This window comes from Bombus bifarius, unplaced genomic scaffold (genome assembly GCF_011952205.1).
Source record: "Bombus bifarius isolate JDL3187 unplaced genomic scaffold, Bbif_JDL3187 scf7180000008028, whole genome shotgun sequence".
NCBI lineage: Eukaryota > Metazoa > Arthropoda > Insecta > Hymenoptera > Apidae > Bombus > Bombus bifarius.
In genome coordinates, this window is record NW_022884400.1 from 712,168 (window position 1) to 729,064 (window position 16,897).

The 16,897-nt window shown below is 37.2% G+C and overlaps 1 protein-coding gene across 37 annotated transcripts in view; it reads right to left on the reverse strand.

Moving 5' to 3' along the window:
* Positions 1-16,897, reverse strand: part of LOC117207356 (calcium/calmodulin-dependent protein kinase type II alpha chain) — a 152,655-nt gene that overhangs the window by 66,001 nt on the left and 69,757 nt on the right. For all 37 annotated transcript variants that reach the window (XM_033447479.1, XM_033447480.1, XM_033447484.1 and 34 more), the window contains exons 4-6: positions 3,463-3,517; positions 2,461-2,599; positions 1,305-1,407 (exon numbers count right to left, since the gene is read on the reverse strand). In XM_033447479.1, the coding sequence (XP_033303370.1) occupies positions 1,305-1,407; positions 2,461-2,599; positions 3,463-3,517 (297 nt within the window). The remainder of the gene's footprint in view (positions 1-1,304; positions 1,408-2,460; positions 2,600-3,462; positions 3,518-16,897) is intronic.

The window sequence follows — 16,897 nt, forward strand, 5'->3', positions numbered from 1 at the left end:
CCTATAGTATAGGTATATTCGAATCTCCAATAACACGTCTAACAATAACACAACCGCAAAAATAGAACAACCTACTGGGATATATTTTTTCACGCCTGAAAAACACATGCACGAACATATTCGTGTACTTCAACCCCTTTCAAAAATTTGCAAAAGGGTGCGCGCATGGAAAACAATTTCAAGCAGAGCGGACAGGCCTCAATCTGGCTGGATTGTTAGCGAGAGAGGAAGAAAAAACAACATTCAATCTCGAGGAACAATATGAAGGAATTTCAGAGGGCGAGAGCCAGGTTTCCGGTTTGGATCCGGAGCGGAGTGGTTCTTTGACCGCAAACACAATACGGAAAATCTCTGAAGAGGGAGAAATCTATTTTGCCTGCGAAAACGCGGAAACTTTTCCAATAGCACCGGGCGAACTTCAACGGAGTTTCTCCCCGAGTAAAAACAAACGGGAACAGCCGGTCGAACCAGCCAGTTCTGACGTGACACGCCCGTACATAAATGCACTGGGCTGCTTCTATACGATGTACGACGCGCGTCGACACGAGAAAGAGCCGAAAGGAGGATGAAGAATCCCCGGAAAATAGGGGGAAATGAATGGAAATGTCGACGGCCGGATTTAAATCGCGAGAGCGTAGAAACGGTGGAGAAAAACGAATAGAAGAAAAGAAACGTAGAATTTCGAGCGAAAGATATGATGAGAGATCATTGGAAAGGAAGACGAAAATTTACTTTTCCAACTCATCTATTTATCATCGCGCAAGTGCAAATGTTAATTCGTTAAACTATCAACGAGCTTCTCCATCATTTTTCTTTACTTTCTTTCTTTGCTCTATAATTACAGATAATGTTTCTACGATACTAGTCGTGTTCGCGGTATGAATAAAAAGATAGCCGTTTATTTTTCCTATTAACGATTTCTAATTGATAATTCTGACGATTTTATGGCCTATAAAAATGCTTTCGGCAACAATTTTCAATACGTCTTTCACTTTTCTCTTGAATAATTTTCTTACATTTGGCGGACAAACGAAAGTTTATAAAATAAGAAATATAAAAAGACATAAAATAATTTTACAAAATGGATTTATATTCGATAAGAACAGTGAATAAATACAGTATATACTATAGAATGTTACCAATATGGTAAAAAATGTTTAGTGCTGAAATTATTGAAATTCATAGTGTATTAAATTTGTAACTTCCTTTTCGAGTCGTTTTCAGAGTTTCGAGAAAAACGAATGTTTGCCGAAGAAAATATAATATAAAAATACAGAAAGGAAAAAGAAACAATATAAACTTACCGAACCATGCCTGTGCTTCACCCTGCACCTCGATCGCCAATCCGAAGTCCGCTAATTTCACAGCCGCGCCCTTCGCCTTACTTGCGAGGAGTAAATTTTCGGGCTGCAACAGGAAGCAGACTCGTCGACATTCCTGCTCACTCTTCGCACAAACCGTTGCCGTTGTCCTGCATTTTTACGCGGCCATGCTGTAGGTTGATCCATCAACAGGAGATATATACGTGCATGCTTGACACACATTGCGGCTCTACCTTCTACACTGCGCTGCTTTTCACTCTCATCTTTTCCTTTCTTTTTTTATTTCTCTCCCACTCTTTCGGTTTCCACGAAACGCCACTTTTCGTACGGTCGTGTTCTCGCGTTTCTTTTTACGTATTTTCTTCCCTTATCCACCCTGTTTTTTTTCGTGTCCTTCTTCTCGTCTCTAGTCGAATTAATTTCCTTTTTTTCCCCTCCTTTACGATTCAAAAATTTTCCGCACGAAATTCGTCCATGACGACGAATGCGTTCTAAATCTAACGCGCAACGCGACGATTTAAACGATGATCTAACGCGAAATTCGGCAGTTTTCCAGATGTGGAAAAATGTTGCACGTCCAAAATATCACTTTCTGTGGAACGATGTTTTCAACGACGATTAAACGTAAAATTGGTACACGCGTCAAGTTTTGGATCTATTCAAATATTCTTGTGCCAGTAACTTCCAAAGAATTGCTCCGAAGAAAGTTGCGAAATTAAGTAGGAAAAGGAAAAACTATACTGTTACGCTCTGCGGACTTGATTCGTGTCGGTCGTTGAAACAATAACCGAACGTAAAAATTCAGAAAACTAAAATTTACTCAAATTTGCTGTATCACTCATTCCGAAAGTTTATTATGATATTTAGAAAAATTGTCTATGAAACTGATTAAAATTGCTGTTCCATTTTCTACGTATTCCTATTTTACCTTTTCCTAACCGCTTATTCCCGTTTACGTTATATTCTTTTTTTTTCTTGTTTTTTTAACCAACAAACCGCTCATGTCCCATCGACTATCGAGCCCTAAATCTTTATCTGAAAATGTTTGGTTAAACAGACTAAACCTTTGCATTGCCAATGTACTGGACCCTCTCAAGCATGGCGCTAGTTCGTCCGTAACATTCGTTTCTCTACGTACTTTCAGGTCCCTGTGCACAACTCCATTGTGATGGCAGTGGTGAACGCTTTCCAGGATTTGTTGGATACAATGAGACGCGTCCGCTTCGCTGTAGAATTCTCGCGCCACGATATCCTCGAACAGTTCGCCGCCGGTTACTCTGAAAATGACATATCCGATATCTCTTCGAATCTTCGTTTTCAAAGATATTGATCGAATCGGGGAGGAAATTTTGGAAAGTGGCGAAATTAAGAAGGTCGATTTCGAAGGGCAATCGAGGATCGGTGGATCAGATATTAGGAAATTGAAGAACCGAGGTGCGAAGCAATTTGATGATTAATCAGGTATCGTACAAAATTCACAGAAATAAATTTCGAGATGAAATATGAAAAAATGGGAAATTTGGAAAATATCGATATTCACTAGAAGCATAAAAATTCCAAAGACTCGCAAAGAATATCGATCAAGCTGGCAATTAAATAACCTGCCGTAGTAGTTTTCACCGCGGAACATCGATACCTCGCGACCATGCGAGCTCATTAATATGCAAATCGAGGTTGATTTAAATTCACGAGGGCAGATCGTTCGAATAATTAGTCGGTGACTGGAACAAATTAACAATTACCGAACAAAGTCGCGAGAATAAAGGAAGCAAGGGTGAATGCTGTAGACGTTAGGGTAAGTTTAATGTTCTGAATGAATTTTGAATTCTAATTATGTTACGGATTCTCTGATGAAACATTTAATCATCGATAGTGTTGTTGCAAGTTAGGTTGAGCTTTCATACAAACCAAATCGTTGATCAAACTTTCGAAAGTTCTAAGATACAAATCATTCTCAGAATATAAAATATTTCTCTTCAACGCGAATAAAAAATATTCTCTAAAAAAAAAAAAAAAAAAAATGCCCTTCTTTACGAATTAAAATTCCTAATAGAAAGCTTTAAAATTAAATTGATTAAAGAAAATTGAATTTTAGAAGCATTATATCGTTGTTGTAGGTGTATAAGCGGTGTTTACTTACAGGTCAAAGACGAGGTAATGGTGGTTTTCCTCCTGTATGCTGTCGTGTAATCTCACTGTAACAGAAATAAGATTATAACAAGTTAGTATCGTGCTTTCTTGTTAAAAGTAGCAGTAAATTTAAATATCGTAGAAAGCTAGTTTCAACTATATATATACACCGATGTATTTTCTTTTTACTACGGTATTAGAGACCATAATGTTTGATATTCCAGTGATTTAAAAAGGAAATCTTCTGGCACAATTTCTTCTGGCAACAAATTCTTTGTTCATTATTTATTCTAGCCAAAATTAATAAATGAACAATCAACAGGTGATTGTAACAATATTTAGATTTTAATGATTTTAAATAACCTACCATCAGTTGCTATTTCGATATTTCCAACGATATTCCCGAAACGTTTCCCTGCAAAGCTTTCCAAACGAGAAGCAACAATCATACGCTCGGCGGAAAAAGAAAAGATAGAAAAACATTATCCACTCCATCCTCATTTCGCCATTAAAAGCCAGAAACACAGTTTCGGGGCGCAAAAGAAGAGACTTTAACACAGAGAAACGATAATCTCGGCTTTCCTCTATTCCGCGATATTTTCTTCTTACTCAACTGTTCGCGAAACAAGCATCAAATTCTGACAAAGATAAAGAGAGGATGGTAAAAGTAGAAGAAGGCGCTCGATCTCTTCTCGTGGGTCGAAATTCACCGCCTAAAACCGGAGACGATCGCAGTCGCGAGACGATCGAAGACGCGGAAGGAAAATTGTCGCGATATCGTACAAACGATTTTCATGGTCGCTGGACAAATTGCACCTTCACACTTGCAACGCGTTCCATGGAAACGACCGCCATTACGTATGCTCAAATTTTCGTTAGATTTTGTTCGTTTAACGCTTGCAGGATTTTTATTAGTTGCAATTAGACAGCGGATGTCTATGCAAATTCATATATTTACGAACGCAATTGAAGAAACACGGATTTATTTCACCCTTTAGTATCGTAGAGGTACATTAAGGTACGAGTATAGTATTATAAAAGCATGATCAGTATTTATTAGTCATTTTGTAGTGGAAATCTCACATGATATTAACGTAGCTTTTGTAATGAGTCCTATGGAACTGTTATATATTATTGCTATTTCCTAAACCTTATTCTAGCAACGTTAGATCAAGAAATTAAGGATAAGGCGAAAGTGGGAAAATTTTGTAAAATCTAAACCAACGCAATAAAATACAAAACTCGATTGAAAATATTAATACTAATTAGACACGTTGTGTCTCGATAGCAAAAATGTAGAAACTCCAACAACACAATATTTAAATCGATAAACTTCCGATAAAAAGAAGTTTCATACTATTACGATGTACGAAAATTTTACAAAGATAATTGTGTTTTACATAGATCGCTGTAAAAATTTGTCCAATTTGCATCTTCCTCTTTCCTGTAGCAATAAATGCCGTGTCAGATCCTAAATTCACAAAGTCAACATATTAATTACATTTCAGAAGTCCAATTAGCCTTTCATTCGACCGTTTCTTTTTGTTTCTTTCCATTTTCCTTCTCTTTCTATTTCCATTGCTTTCTAGTCGACCGGAATGCTCCTTCGTGTATTTTTTCATTAATTTCAGCATATTTTTCTGCCTTGAAAATACTATCAACCAGGATGTTCCTTCGTATATTTGTTCGTTAATTTCGCCATATTTTTCCGCTTTGAAAATACTATTCGGCGTTCCTGGAAAATGAACGGACAAGCTGAAACGTATGAAACGTTGCAATTAAGAGTTTTAGACGAGCGTAGGGAATATAAAGGCCTTGGATGGGAAACGTGGAAACGTTTTAGACAGGATGGAGTAACGAGGAATTATTTAAGCGCGAGAATATTCGGTCGTGACATGCAAACTGAACTGAAGATCGATACGCGTGCACACGGTTCGAGTATCATTTGCATCCGCGACAGTTTGCTCGATCACGACGTTCATTAGGGTCAACGAAGAGACGTTTCTCGCGATACAAACCAATGGTGCCCGTCGAATCGACCTTAATTAATGTCAACTGAAAGCGAGTCCACGCGAAAATCCTACGTCTACCACCGTAGAACGTTATCTTATACAGAAAACAGCTTCAGGATATCGTGATGAAACCTCGAGGAATATTTTCTTTATTCTCTTCTCTTCTTTAAACATCGAGAAATTTTGTTATCAGGTAAAATGAGTTTTCTTTGAAACGAAACTTTTCAACGAAATACACGAGATTACTTTTTACATTTTCTCCTGTTAAAATGAATTGAAGCATTTTATTATCGAATAGAACGTGGAACTTTGTTTACAAAGAGTAGTCTTTTCTTGAGCTCTTCATGCACATAATGACAGTTCTTTGGAAATTGAAAAATTCTTCTATTTTCGAATGTTGGGTAAAACGTTGAAAGCTTTTTTTATTTCTTTTTGAAAAGAATTTATGCAAGTTTCTGCAATAATATAAAACTCGTATTTACATTAAACGTACGAATTGAACTAGCCAATTTTCAGAAACAGTCTATCTATTTCAAAAGATGTTGAGTAATGTAAACATCATGTACGCTGTATATATCATAAAATATAATAAAATTACCTTGCAATCCGCCTTTAGTAACAGTAATAAGCATATCTGGACTATTTTAACGATTGATTGAAGAGTTTGGCCAAGGAAGATTTTAGGAATATCAAAGAATATTTCAATAAACAGCGGACTCTCGTCTAAACGCGATCGAAGTAGAATCATGCAATCGTACACAGACGGCGCTTCGCGTCGAGTTCCCTATAAATACCAAGTAGACGGCCAAAAAATTGGCGCCGTGTGGGTGGCAACACGACTATTTATGATGGTGGCTCATAACACAAGCAAACAATCTACGAGTATCGACGGAATTTAGAAATTTTCGGAATGCGTTATACGTGTTCGATGAAGGATGATCTTCTATATATAACAAATATATAGCTGAAAAATCGGTAGATTAAAATACGAATTTAGATTTTTATTAAAATTGCACGTACATGTAAATTCGTTCAGATAAGTTTTTCTATTTATTCTTGAATGATTTAATCTTTTAAGTTAATCTTTTAAATAAATACGATAACGAATAAATTCATCGCACATTTATATTACTTTCTTTTTGCGCTGTTTTCTTTTACATCGACGATCGAACGCGTCGATCGAAATATCTTTTAAATAAATACAACAGCAAATTTATCGTACTTTTATATTACGTATTTTATTTTACACGATATACCTTCGCGTTTCAGGATCAATTAAAACTTCTGCAAGGTTTGCTTACCGAATAGTCAATAACAAAAAAAGCTGAAAAAGTTTGCGTACTAAATTACCAAGTTTAATAAATCCTTTTTCACGTTTTACACGTCCAAACCCTTTCGGACAATTTTCTTGCCAAACTCGTAATCTCGGAAAACAGCAATAAAAAAATTTCTTCCCTCGATATCCGCACAGATATGGAAACTACAAAATCCACAGTTGTATCGGCTATAAATTCGATCTTTGTATCTGTACGTCGAGAAGAGATCTTGCCAGAACTCGACGAGTGTCACGATTCGACACGGGTTCGAGGAACCAGATGCGGAATTTAATGAAAATGGAAGAGATATCCAGAAGGGACGAGACAGCGGTTCAGACGCCAGATATCCTTCGTCCTTCATCCTTTTCAAATGATCCTCAAACCGATCAAAGCTAGCACGAACGAGAAAGATGAGAAGCCTATCTTCCCGCTTTTTGATACCCTCGACCGATCCAATAAGGATCAAGAGGGTGCCGGAGATCAGAAGCTAGAGCCGGGCCGTTATTATGGGAATTTTTATCGACGAAAAAGAAGGCAGATGGTAGAATGTGCAGGATTCGAATCGAGGTAATTTTTCTACCACCACGAACTATCGCTTGTCGTTCACAGCGATAAATGCTATCGAGGCTCCAGAGATGGTAGATGCAACTCCGAAGCCGAATGATAGTATTGAGATATATGTAATTTTGTGTGTTGTATTGAATTAGCCGTGTAGTAGTGTTACACATATACGAAGATGAGTGTGTGTGGGAGTAGGTGCGTGCGCAGTGTCTCGTAGAACAGAAGAATGCAACTGTTCCGTACGTATGGTGGTGAAAAGATGGTGAGACAAAAAGAGTGCCGAGACACGTGCAATGGGTATCCACAAATATCTTGTAAATCACATATTAAATGAATATGAAAGTATTTTAATATCATTTCTACGTGTAATGTGAGTATCCCTACATATTTATTTCGGTGACTAAGATCCATAATTCTCAACAGATTTTTAGGTTTAACGCGGATGGGTACGGCGGAATTTTACTCGGATATATTGTGACGGAAAGATATTTCGAATTTATTTGTATACGCGTTCGAAAATTTCTAGCATTCTTTGCTTCTCGGACGAAACAAATTTGTTCGTAGATTTTTCCGAGATATGCTGTAATTTTTATTTTTAAATATAGGCAATTGTTGGAATGTTTATTGGTATTATTTTCTAATTGTTTTTAGCTATCGTGTTATATTATAGCTGTGATTTTATTCGTATCATATCGAGCAAAATGGATTGAACGAGATTGTTGAATAGTTGGAACAGAAAAGTTCGATTCGACTGTTTCTAAAGCGGCAATCTGCTTAAAGTAGTTCCGGTCATTAAATCTTCTTGAATTCAATGATTACGTAAATGGATTGGAAGAATGAACAGTAAGACGGTGCAAGTTAATTCAGTGCTTCTGAATCTAAATATATTTTCCTGTTTGGAATTTATCGTTTCGATGACATCTTGACGAACAGCTTTTTGTATTTCTACTATAACATCGCAATTTTTCGAATCGGTTCAAATTTATCGACCGAACGATACAAAGACTTTTCTCTTAATAAGTTACAAATTTCAAAATAAATTCAATATCTCGCGATCCATCAAATCCACAAAAAGATCCGTAAAGCTTGGATTATGTTAGTTTAAGTTACAAACACAGGAATTAGATGGCAAGATAAGACCTTAATGTCACACAATGCGCTACCGAAAACACGTGTATTAAATAACAATGCCGGTTTCGTCCATTCACGACCAGTTCACCGGAAATGGTTAACAGAGACGTGAGTGAACAGTCGATTTGAACAATTGAAAGAACAGCAGAGAGCGTTAATCTTGGCAAAGAGAAGGAGAGACGAGAGTAACCGGCGTTAGTATCGATCCTAGAAGCCACACCTTGACGCAGCGAGTCGCGAGGCTACGCGTTTTCGCGATTTCGTTTCCGTTGTTGAACTTTCATCGCCTTTGGCATTAAACTTCCACCGAAATGTCATGACTGTCTCGTCCGAGATTTATCATCCATTGGAATTATCGGTTATCACGTCTGGCGACGCGTGAAATGTCAAATTCCTCCATTATTTTCAAACTCTCTAGCACGACAAATTTGCAGTGATCAACGTCCTCTTAATAAATGATTCTTTTTATCGCTTTCTGCTATATTTGGACATTTTTGCTGCAGTTCCTTCTATATTCTATATTCTTCGTCAAATATATGCTAAAAGTATTTAATTATATACAGCATCTACAAAAAGTATTGACACGCTATTGTATTTATTGTAACATTCGGATCTGATTAATTAGTTTCATGTATGTTAAATTTCGTATCATTTAGTGGTGTCTTCATACTCCCGACTATCAAAATTTCCTACTATAAACGTGAAACGTAGAACCTGATAAAAAAGCTTCGTCAGAAAATAAGGATATCTTTGTGAATATCTTTGATTACCGTGAATTTCTTTCATACGCGGACGACTTGAAGATCTATAAGACGTTTCCTTGTTATAATAGAGCTACCTTGTAAAGTCTTAGATGAGTTTATCGATTGGTGTAGAGCTACCAGAATGTTTCTAAACTATGCTAAATATTATATCATGAGGTTCTCGCGATCTGACAGTTGTATTATGTTCCCGTATAATCTTGATCGTAATGCTTTGGTCGAAGACGATGTAATTAAAGACTTGGCATAACATCGTCATTACGTTGTTAGATGTGTCGTGAGAACTTCGGCAATTGTGAAGCGGTTTTCAGTTAATTTCCAATTTATCTCAACCATTGAATTTCTGTATGTTATTCCGGTTCGATCTCGTCTGGAATACGCCTCGATAATATGGAACCAAGCATGCAAGAAATACGATTCTCTTATTGAAGGAATTCAACGTAAATTCCAGACGTTTGGACATAAGCGTAATTATGAGCCTGTTCTTGGTGCTCTTAACACGCTACCGTTCGCAGATCAGAGGAAAATACGCGACGTTACTTTCCTTAAAAAAGTCTTAAGTGGTTAATAATTTGACTTAACGACGAATTGATCGTCGTCCGTTGCTTGGCATTATCAGTTCCCACGAATCCTCTAAGAACACGAGGAGAAGTAATATCTTTTCTGTCAATCTTTTATATCTTTTATAAATAATATCTTTTCAATGTACGTTCGACGTACGGTTGTTCGGACTCGTTCGTATGCTTAATCGTATCAACCGCTACGCTGACCGCCTCGACTTTTTTTCTTGGAAATACCATTTCGTTTAAATCTACCTTCTGCAGACTTGCGGTGTAGATGGAGTCTCGATACGGCCCGTGTATTTCTTTAAGCTATATTTATTTGATTTTCACGTACGCGTGTGCATATAATCGGGCTATGATCCGTTACTAAATAACATACGACATACGATAATATTCCTTGTAATCATTGTATATTAACATTCACACGAGATAATATTTTATAACGTAACAAAAAGAAGGATCGTAAATTAAAAAAAGGCATCGTGGAATTTTATTCATCGTCCATCTAGGAAGAAATTCTTCGAAAGATACCTGAATTCGTAACAATATCTTATCATCGTTCCCTCAAATTTGCAGCCGTGTACGCTCCTCGCATTTCTTCGATGACGCACATACAGAAGATTAACGGCCGAATGAAACGGGAAGAAAAACACACGATGGCATCCAGTGGGCTGCTGTTCGAATTGCAAGGAAGAAAAATCGAAGGACGTCGTGTGTTGGGATGGCAGTGGTCGTGGAGAAGACGAGCCACGGTGCAGAGAGGAAAAAGCGAAGAAACATGAATCGAGGTGGCTGCCAGGCCAGTAAACGACAGAGAAGAGAAGGCTGAAACTGAGCGAAGGGAGAGCAGAGAAAGGTTCGAGGAGGATCGATAGGTATCACTTGTTGACTGGAACGGACGTAAGCCGGTGCACGCCATGATGGAAACGGGAAGAGGACGTAGTAATTCATCGGTCACGTCTAGCCAATGGATAGAGCCGTACGATGAATAAAAGAAACCCTTGGCTCCTTATGAATTATGGAATCGACTCGACCGATTTAACAAACCCCGTGACTTTTGTCGGCGACGCGTCTCGATATCGCCTTCTAATTCATCCCAGCCACCCTTAACAGTTGTTTCCATTCAACTTGGGCCTATCGTTCAAGGAGAATCATGTCATTCAAGTAAATAAGGGAAAGGAATTTTTTATTGCTCGTTGAAAGAGATTATGGTAGTTATAAGGGGTGATATATGGTGGATACTTTTAAATTAGAGCAGATCGAAAAGGTCGGTTCTAGGAGGAATTCGTGTGTACGATATTATCGAGAATTCTGAAAGGAACTATATTTATACCTTATATAGATAAGGAACTATACAAATAGCTTTTAAGTTAAATATTGCAACTTATTGATAGTTGGATGTTGGAAATGTAATTGTAAAAAGGTGTACGGATTGCATGTAAGCGAATTCCTGAATTAAATGACATTTGAAATTCGGACACAATTTTTGATTCGTTTGGAAATAAATATATCTTGTTCAGGAATGTATATACCTTGATCGATTCTCCCATTTTCAACATGTCAAATAAATTTAAACAGCGCTGCTGACGTTATTCCTGCAAGAGCTGAAATTTGCTCCAACGTCGAAATTCTTGTACTAAAACATGCATTAAACGCTTCAGAACCAACTATCGTCTCTATCAAATTCGAGTCTTCTAAGCCTTTGCACGATCATCAATCTCTACGAGTTCGATCCATCATGTACTCCGAATACTAAATCAATCTTTATTGTTAAACAATACGAGCTATCTATCGTCTCGTAGCATCTCTTAACGATAACATAAATAAACAATATCCCTTAATCCTTCGTTAAACGTATGTTCAATTTCAATTTTCAACTTTCCATTAAATTTCCACCGAAAATTGACATAAAATTAGATATCGTAGAAAGAAAAAGGAAAATCTCTCCTCGAGCGGTAGCGAAAGAATAAAGATTCCAGGTAGCCGAGCAGGAAATTCGCGTTCCAAGCGAGAAGAAAATTCCCATCTAAGATATCGAGGGATTCTACGAATCAACGATTCGAAATTTTTTGGAAGTCCTCCAAAAGCTCATAGAAGAGAGGTGATTTCTTCGAAACGGCGAGTTCGACCGGCGCTAACTTTCCGGAAGATTTTCTTCCCGGCCACGATCGGGGAATACATCACGAGATTCCCGAACGAGATTTCCTAGCTGGTTCTCGATTTGACGGAGAGACTCGATCCCTCAAGGCGAGAAGGAAAATTGCCAACGACAAAAGAGGTCGTCGAGGCAGATATACGAAGGAGGCACACCAAGTATTGATCTACGCTACTTCCGGCACGCTATCTCGGCCCGCTTCGAAAGATTCACGCTTGGTATATGTATGATGAGACGACGCCGATCAGCGTTCGTTAGAACGAACGCGATGAGAGAATAGACAAACGATCAACGACAGTTCCTCTTCTTCTTTTCTTTTTTTTTTTTTTTTTTCTTACAAACTTTTTCACAAACTAAGCTTGACTTGTGGTACGGTGAGATCGCGTCAAGTCAGACGCCGGTTAAAATCGCTTACATGTAATTCAATGAGAGCATTCATAGTAGGCGGGTCGGCCAAGTGAATGAAAATTTGTTGACCGTCAAGTCCACTTCAACAATCTAGCGGATCAAAAGTTGCAGGTCGTACGTAAATCATCAGTTAAGTGGGAATATTTGTTAATCATTTGAAAACCCCTATCGACGTTGCTTCATCGCTCTTGAAACTTTTACCTCTCGACCTCCAAGAGGTGTTTTAAAACTAAAATTCAAATTCTGGTTTCGATTTTTGCTCCTAAGACGAAACTATAAAATTGCGTAGAGTTGCAAATATTTGCAATTATAACGTGTCGGTATATTCAGCGTAAAGAATAAAGAACAGAACGAAACAGCGTAAAACAGTTGAAGTGCCACGAGGTTCCTAAATAGCTAGAGCTTTCCCGACTATTTTTATTTCTATTTGTTGGAAATTAGAATGCTCATGGCCTAAGTTTGATTTACTACCTGCTTGTACCTCTGTATTCTGTCATTCAAAACGCCAACAATTTAAATCATGATACTATCGAGCATTTCTGATATACAGCTGACGTTGACGTACTCTGACAATCGATCTCTGACAACTGATCGTCATTTTCATGAAATACATATAAAGATACAGCTATGTCATTCCGATATCAAAGATTCATTCATTTCGGATGGGTCATGATTTTGGGCTTTTGTCATGTTAGATTATTGATAGACAGACCATTGTGGCATCGGTTTGCTAGCGATCAAGACTGCGGTCAACAATGGAAAAGTAACATGGTGGACGAGCGTTTAATTGAATTTGTACGAAATTACAGCGAACTATGTGATTTCAGTCGCGAAGATATCGTGACACAATCCACAAAATGAAATCACCGTACCTTTGATCGCTAACGTCGATCAAACTCTGGAGTTTTTAGGATGTCAGAATGTTTCTAACGCGTTTACACGTTAGAAATATTAGAATAATTCAAGACTAGCGTACTTTAAATTTTATAGAATGCTTTCTTCTATGCCCTTTGAATGTTTTATCAGGTAAAATCAGGAAACTTTGTTGATGTTGTTCTTCGAAATGAAAAAGACTATCGAATCTTTCGTTTTTCTTATTAAAATGTTCTTACGATGACTCTACAAATTGACTCTTAGACGGAATGAAATATTTTTCTTGTCGAAAAGTTTTATAAAGACCGATACAAGCTATTGATATATCTAGGAAAAAAGTTGTGAAAGCTGCAACGAAACGATACGTCAAAAAATAAGGAGACTTTTATATTAAGGACACCCTTAAATAAAGAAATTATTATGCCCAAGGAAATTGGCAAGTAACTCATCGTTCTTGATTAATAGGTGAAAAATATATTTTAGGAAAAGCGATATAGTCAGGGTAGAACATTTTACGGATCGTTCAAGATGATTGAACAGTGTTGATGTAACAGGTATATTTATACAATTATAGCATGGGCCTGTGGATGATATTTATAAGTTTGGTAACGACATTACAGAAATCTGTTTAAGTAGGTATTGATTAACTGCAATGCGACAATTCTGCGATAAATATTCAACAGAAGCTGATCTAATGAATACTAATTACAACAAATGTGCCTAGGGGAATGGTGTGTCGTGAAAGCGTCGTTACTTTACGTTTTATGCATGTATCTATATGTAAACGAATTATACTGTAATATAAAAAAGCTTCTAAAGGACGTTGTTGCTTACAAAATACGTATCATGTCGAATGAATATTCAATAAGACGAGATAATCCGACAGAACTATTTATCTCTGATGTAACAAATTTTCAAGTTTTATACAGAAAGGCGCGTACGATAAAATACAATACTCAAATTAGAAAGGGAACGTTGAAACTAAAACCTAGAAATAAAAGATTTAGAGAAAAAAAAATTGATCCGTGAAAGCAAAAAATTGAGCTTCCACGAACAAGGTAAATATACATTTCTACTTTCGACACATTGAAATATCGTCTTTGTTCGCGTAATCCCGAAGTTAGCTGAAAATTCACTGCTAGGCAAATTTAGTCGAATAACAAACGCTATTTCGATAACTAAATTTACATTATACGGTTCATAAATGAGATTTGAATATTGCTTATGGATACACCAAATTCATTAATCCACCTGATGTACTCGTGCACATCATCAAGTATAATCAATTAAATAAAACGATCTCATACGAAATTAATTTGCTATCACATCCACGAAATCCATATTACTTTTTATCAACTCAATCACTTGCAATTTCATCTTTTAATTCGTTCTAATCCATTCAATAAAACAATCGTAATCTAACATTGATTTCTTTTTCTCTTATGTTATTTTATTCTTTTTTTTTTGGTAGAAGAGAAGAGAGACAAAGGTAGAAAAAATAGATGAAAATTGTTACATTTTTTCGGCAGGCAAAGTCGAACGCTGTTTCTCGCGAGCAATCCCCGCGTCAAAGAAAAAATGATTATCCCGCGAATGGAATCGTGTTCCAGGAACGAGACACGAATAATTTCGGTTCCAGCCAATGCTCAGTTGGTTACAAGTTCGTCGTCGCTCGTCGTACATCGTCACAAGAATCCGTGACAGGGATGATCAATGAAATTCGTTTACAAACGAATAAAAGAACGACACCAGCGTGATACTCGTTCGACTGTGTCCTCTCCTGAACGCTCGCATTTCCCTCCAATATCTACCATAACCAGTTAGTTTCTCTTCCATTCAATCGAATAATAAAAACATAAATTGGCCCTACCGTGTTCCTTGACTGACAACCGAGAAACTTTTATCCACTTTTTTCTCGCCTCTAGTTTCCTCTGTTCTGTACGATTTTTTCTTCCCTTCGTTCGTTCGTTTTGTTCCAATGTTCTCGCTTGGCTAACGAGTGAAACGAGCTCGAACAAGAGATGTCGATGGTGTATTGATGTTTGATATAGCATCACAGACCTGTACGCAACGTTATGTTTTTTCGATACCGATATATTTTTAGTTATTATATCTTTTCTTTTAGTATTTTTGCTTTTTTATATATTATATTATTGTCTGTATTCTGATCAATGAGAGATTCCGGGGAGAAACGAATGCAATTGAAATAGATGGAAAATGTTTAACTCGAGGAAGTTTAGCGTAGATTCGATAAAAGTCTCTAAGCTTTTGAGCATCAACAAATATTACTACTTTGTAATTTATAAAAATGTAAAGTACTATCCTATTCGTAAAGAAAATTCCTAGGAAAATCACAGCACAAGAAAAGGATTAAAATTCATATTTTCGTACAATAATTACACTCACTGATAATAACTTTCTCGTATTGAACATTTTTTATCGTATAGATAACAGATATCTGTATCATATCTACTCATAATATAATCGTCCTTGTCAATTACAATTTTTCCATACAAAATCGTGATTGCGTTTTCCTATTACTTATTGTGACAATTTCTTTTTGTCCTCAACTGTACGTGTACGTCTCGAAGTTGATAAAATTCGAACGTGGCTCGTCACCTCTTCGCGAGAGGTTGCATCGTCGAAACGTGTCGGGAAATTCCCTGGACGTCGATCCGGCAGAAATGCAGTCGCATTTCGAGCCTTACTTGGCACGTCGAGCCAAAAATTTTCCCCACGGCGACGATACCGATTGGCTGGTACCCAGATGTTAGCCGCATTTCGTCGTAACGCTACTAGTAGAAGAACCGGGGCCGGTTCAAGGTTGACATTGTACCAATCGCGTTGCACGTGCGGTTCCACTAAATCTTGTTGTTCGCGGGAAACGCGGAAATATTCGATGCTTCTCGAATGTCATTAACAGTCGCGCAAACAGAGTAACAATCGCGATGAAATTTTTAGATCTGTTTCAAGTAGAATAGCGACGATTTACACGGACGTTGACTATGCGATTTTTTATACGAAATCTGTTTTTGCAATTGAAAATTTTAAAAAATATCACGGACGTATTTTTTTACCGATTTTGTGATTTTCAATTGGCGTTCGATTAGCTCAGTGCGGTGAGTTCATCTTTTTTTTTATTACTTTTCAAATTTTATACCAGCTAAGTGACTAAAAGAAAACTTCGACGATTTTGACAGTAGTAGAACGTAGTTGAGGGGGATTGTAAATTTTTTAAACACAGGTGACAGATTTTATGTGGACTAATATTCTACGAAAGTTCTAACAATATCCGATAATGTTTCAACTGTAAAATATCGACTGACACAAAATGAAAAGTTTTGATTGTTCGGCTCGCATTTCTCCCTGTAACAACAACCATCGTAAAATCGAATCGTTTAACGAACACTGGTTCGCGTACGACTAATTTCCAGTAATATCGCGGTACGTGCAACACGAGAACGATAATGGTCAATAACGTAAACCAGAAAACTCGTATCGATTCCCAAGGGATGGATTTCGCTTGCGAGACGACCGACTCAAGTTAATCGAAATCATGGCGTAATGCCCCAACAAACGCTATTTGCGCCAATGTTACTTGATTGCCGCATTTCAGACACCGAGGAAACATCCACGAAACCTAATTTCCATCTTTCTTCTATCTG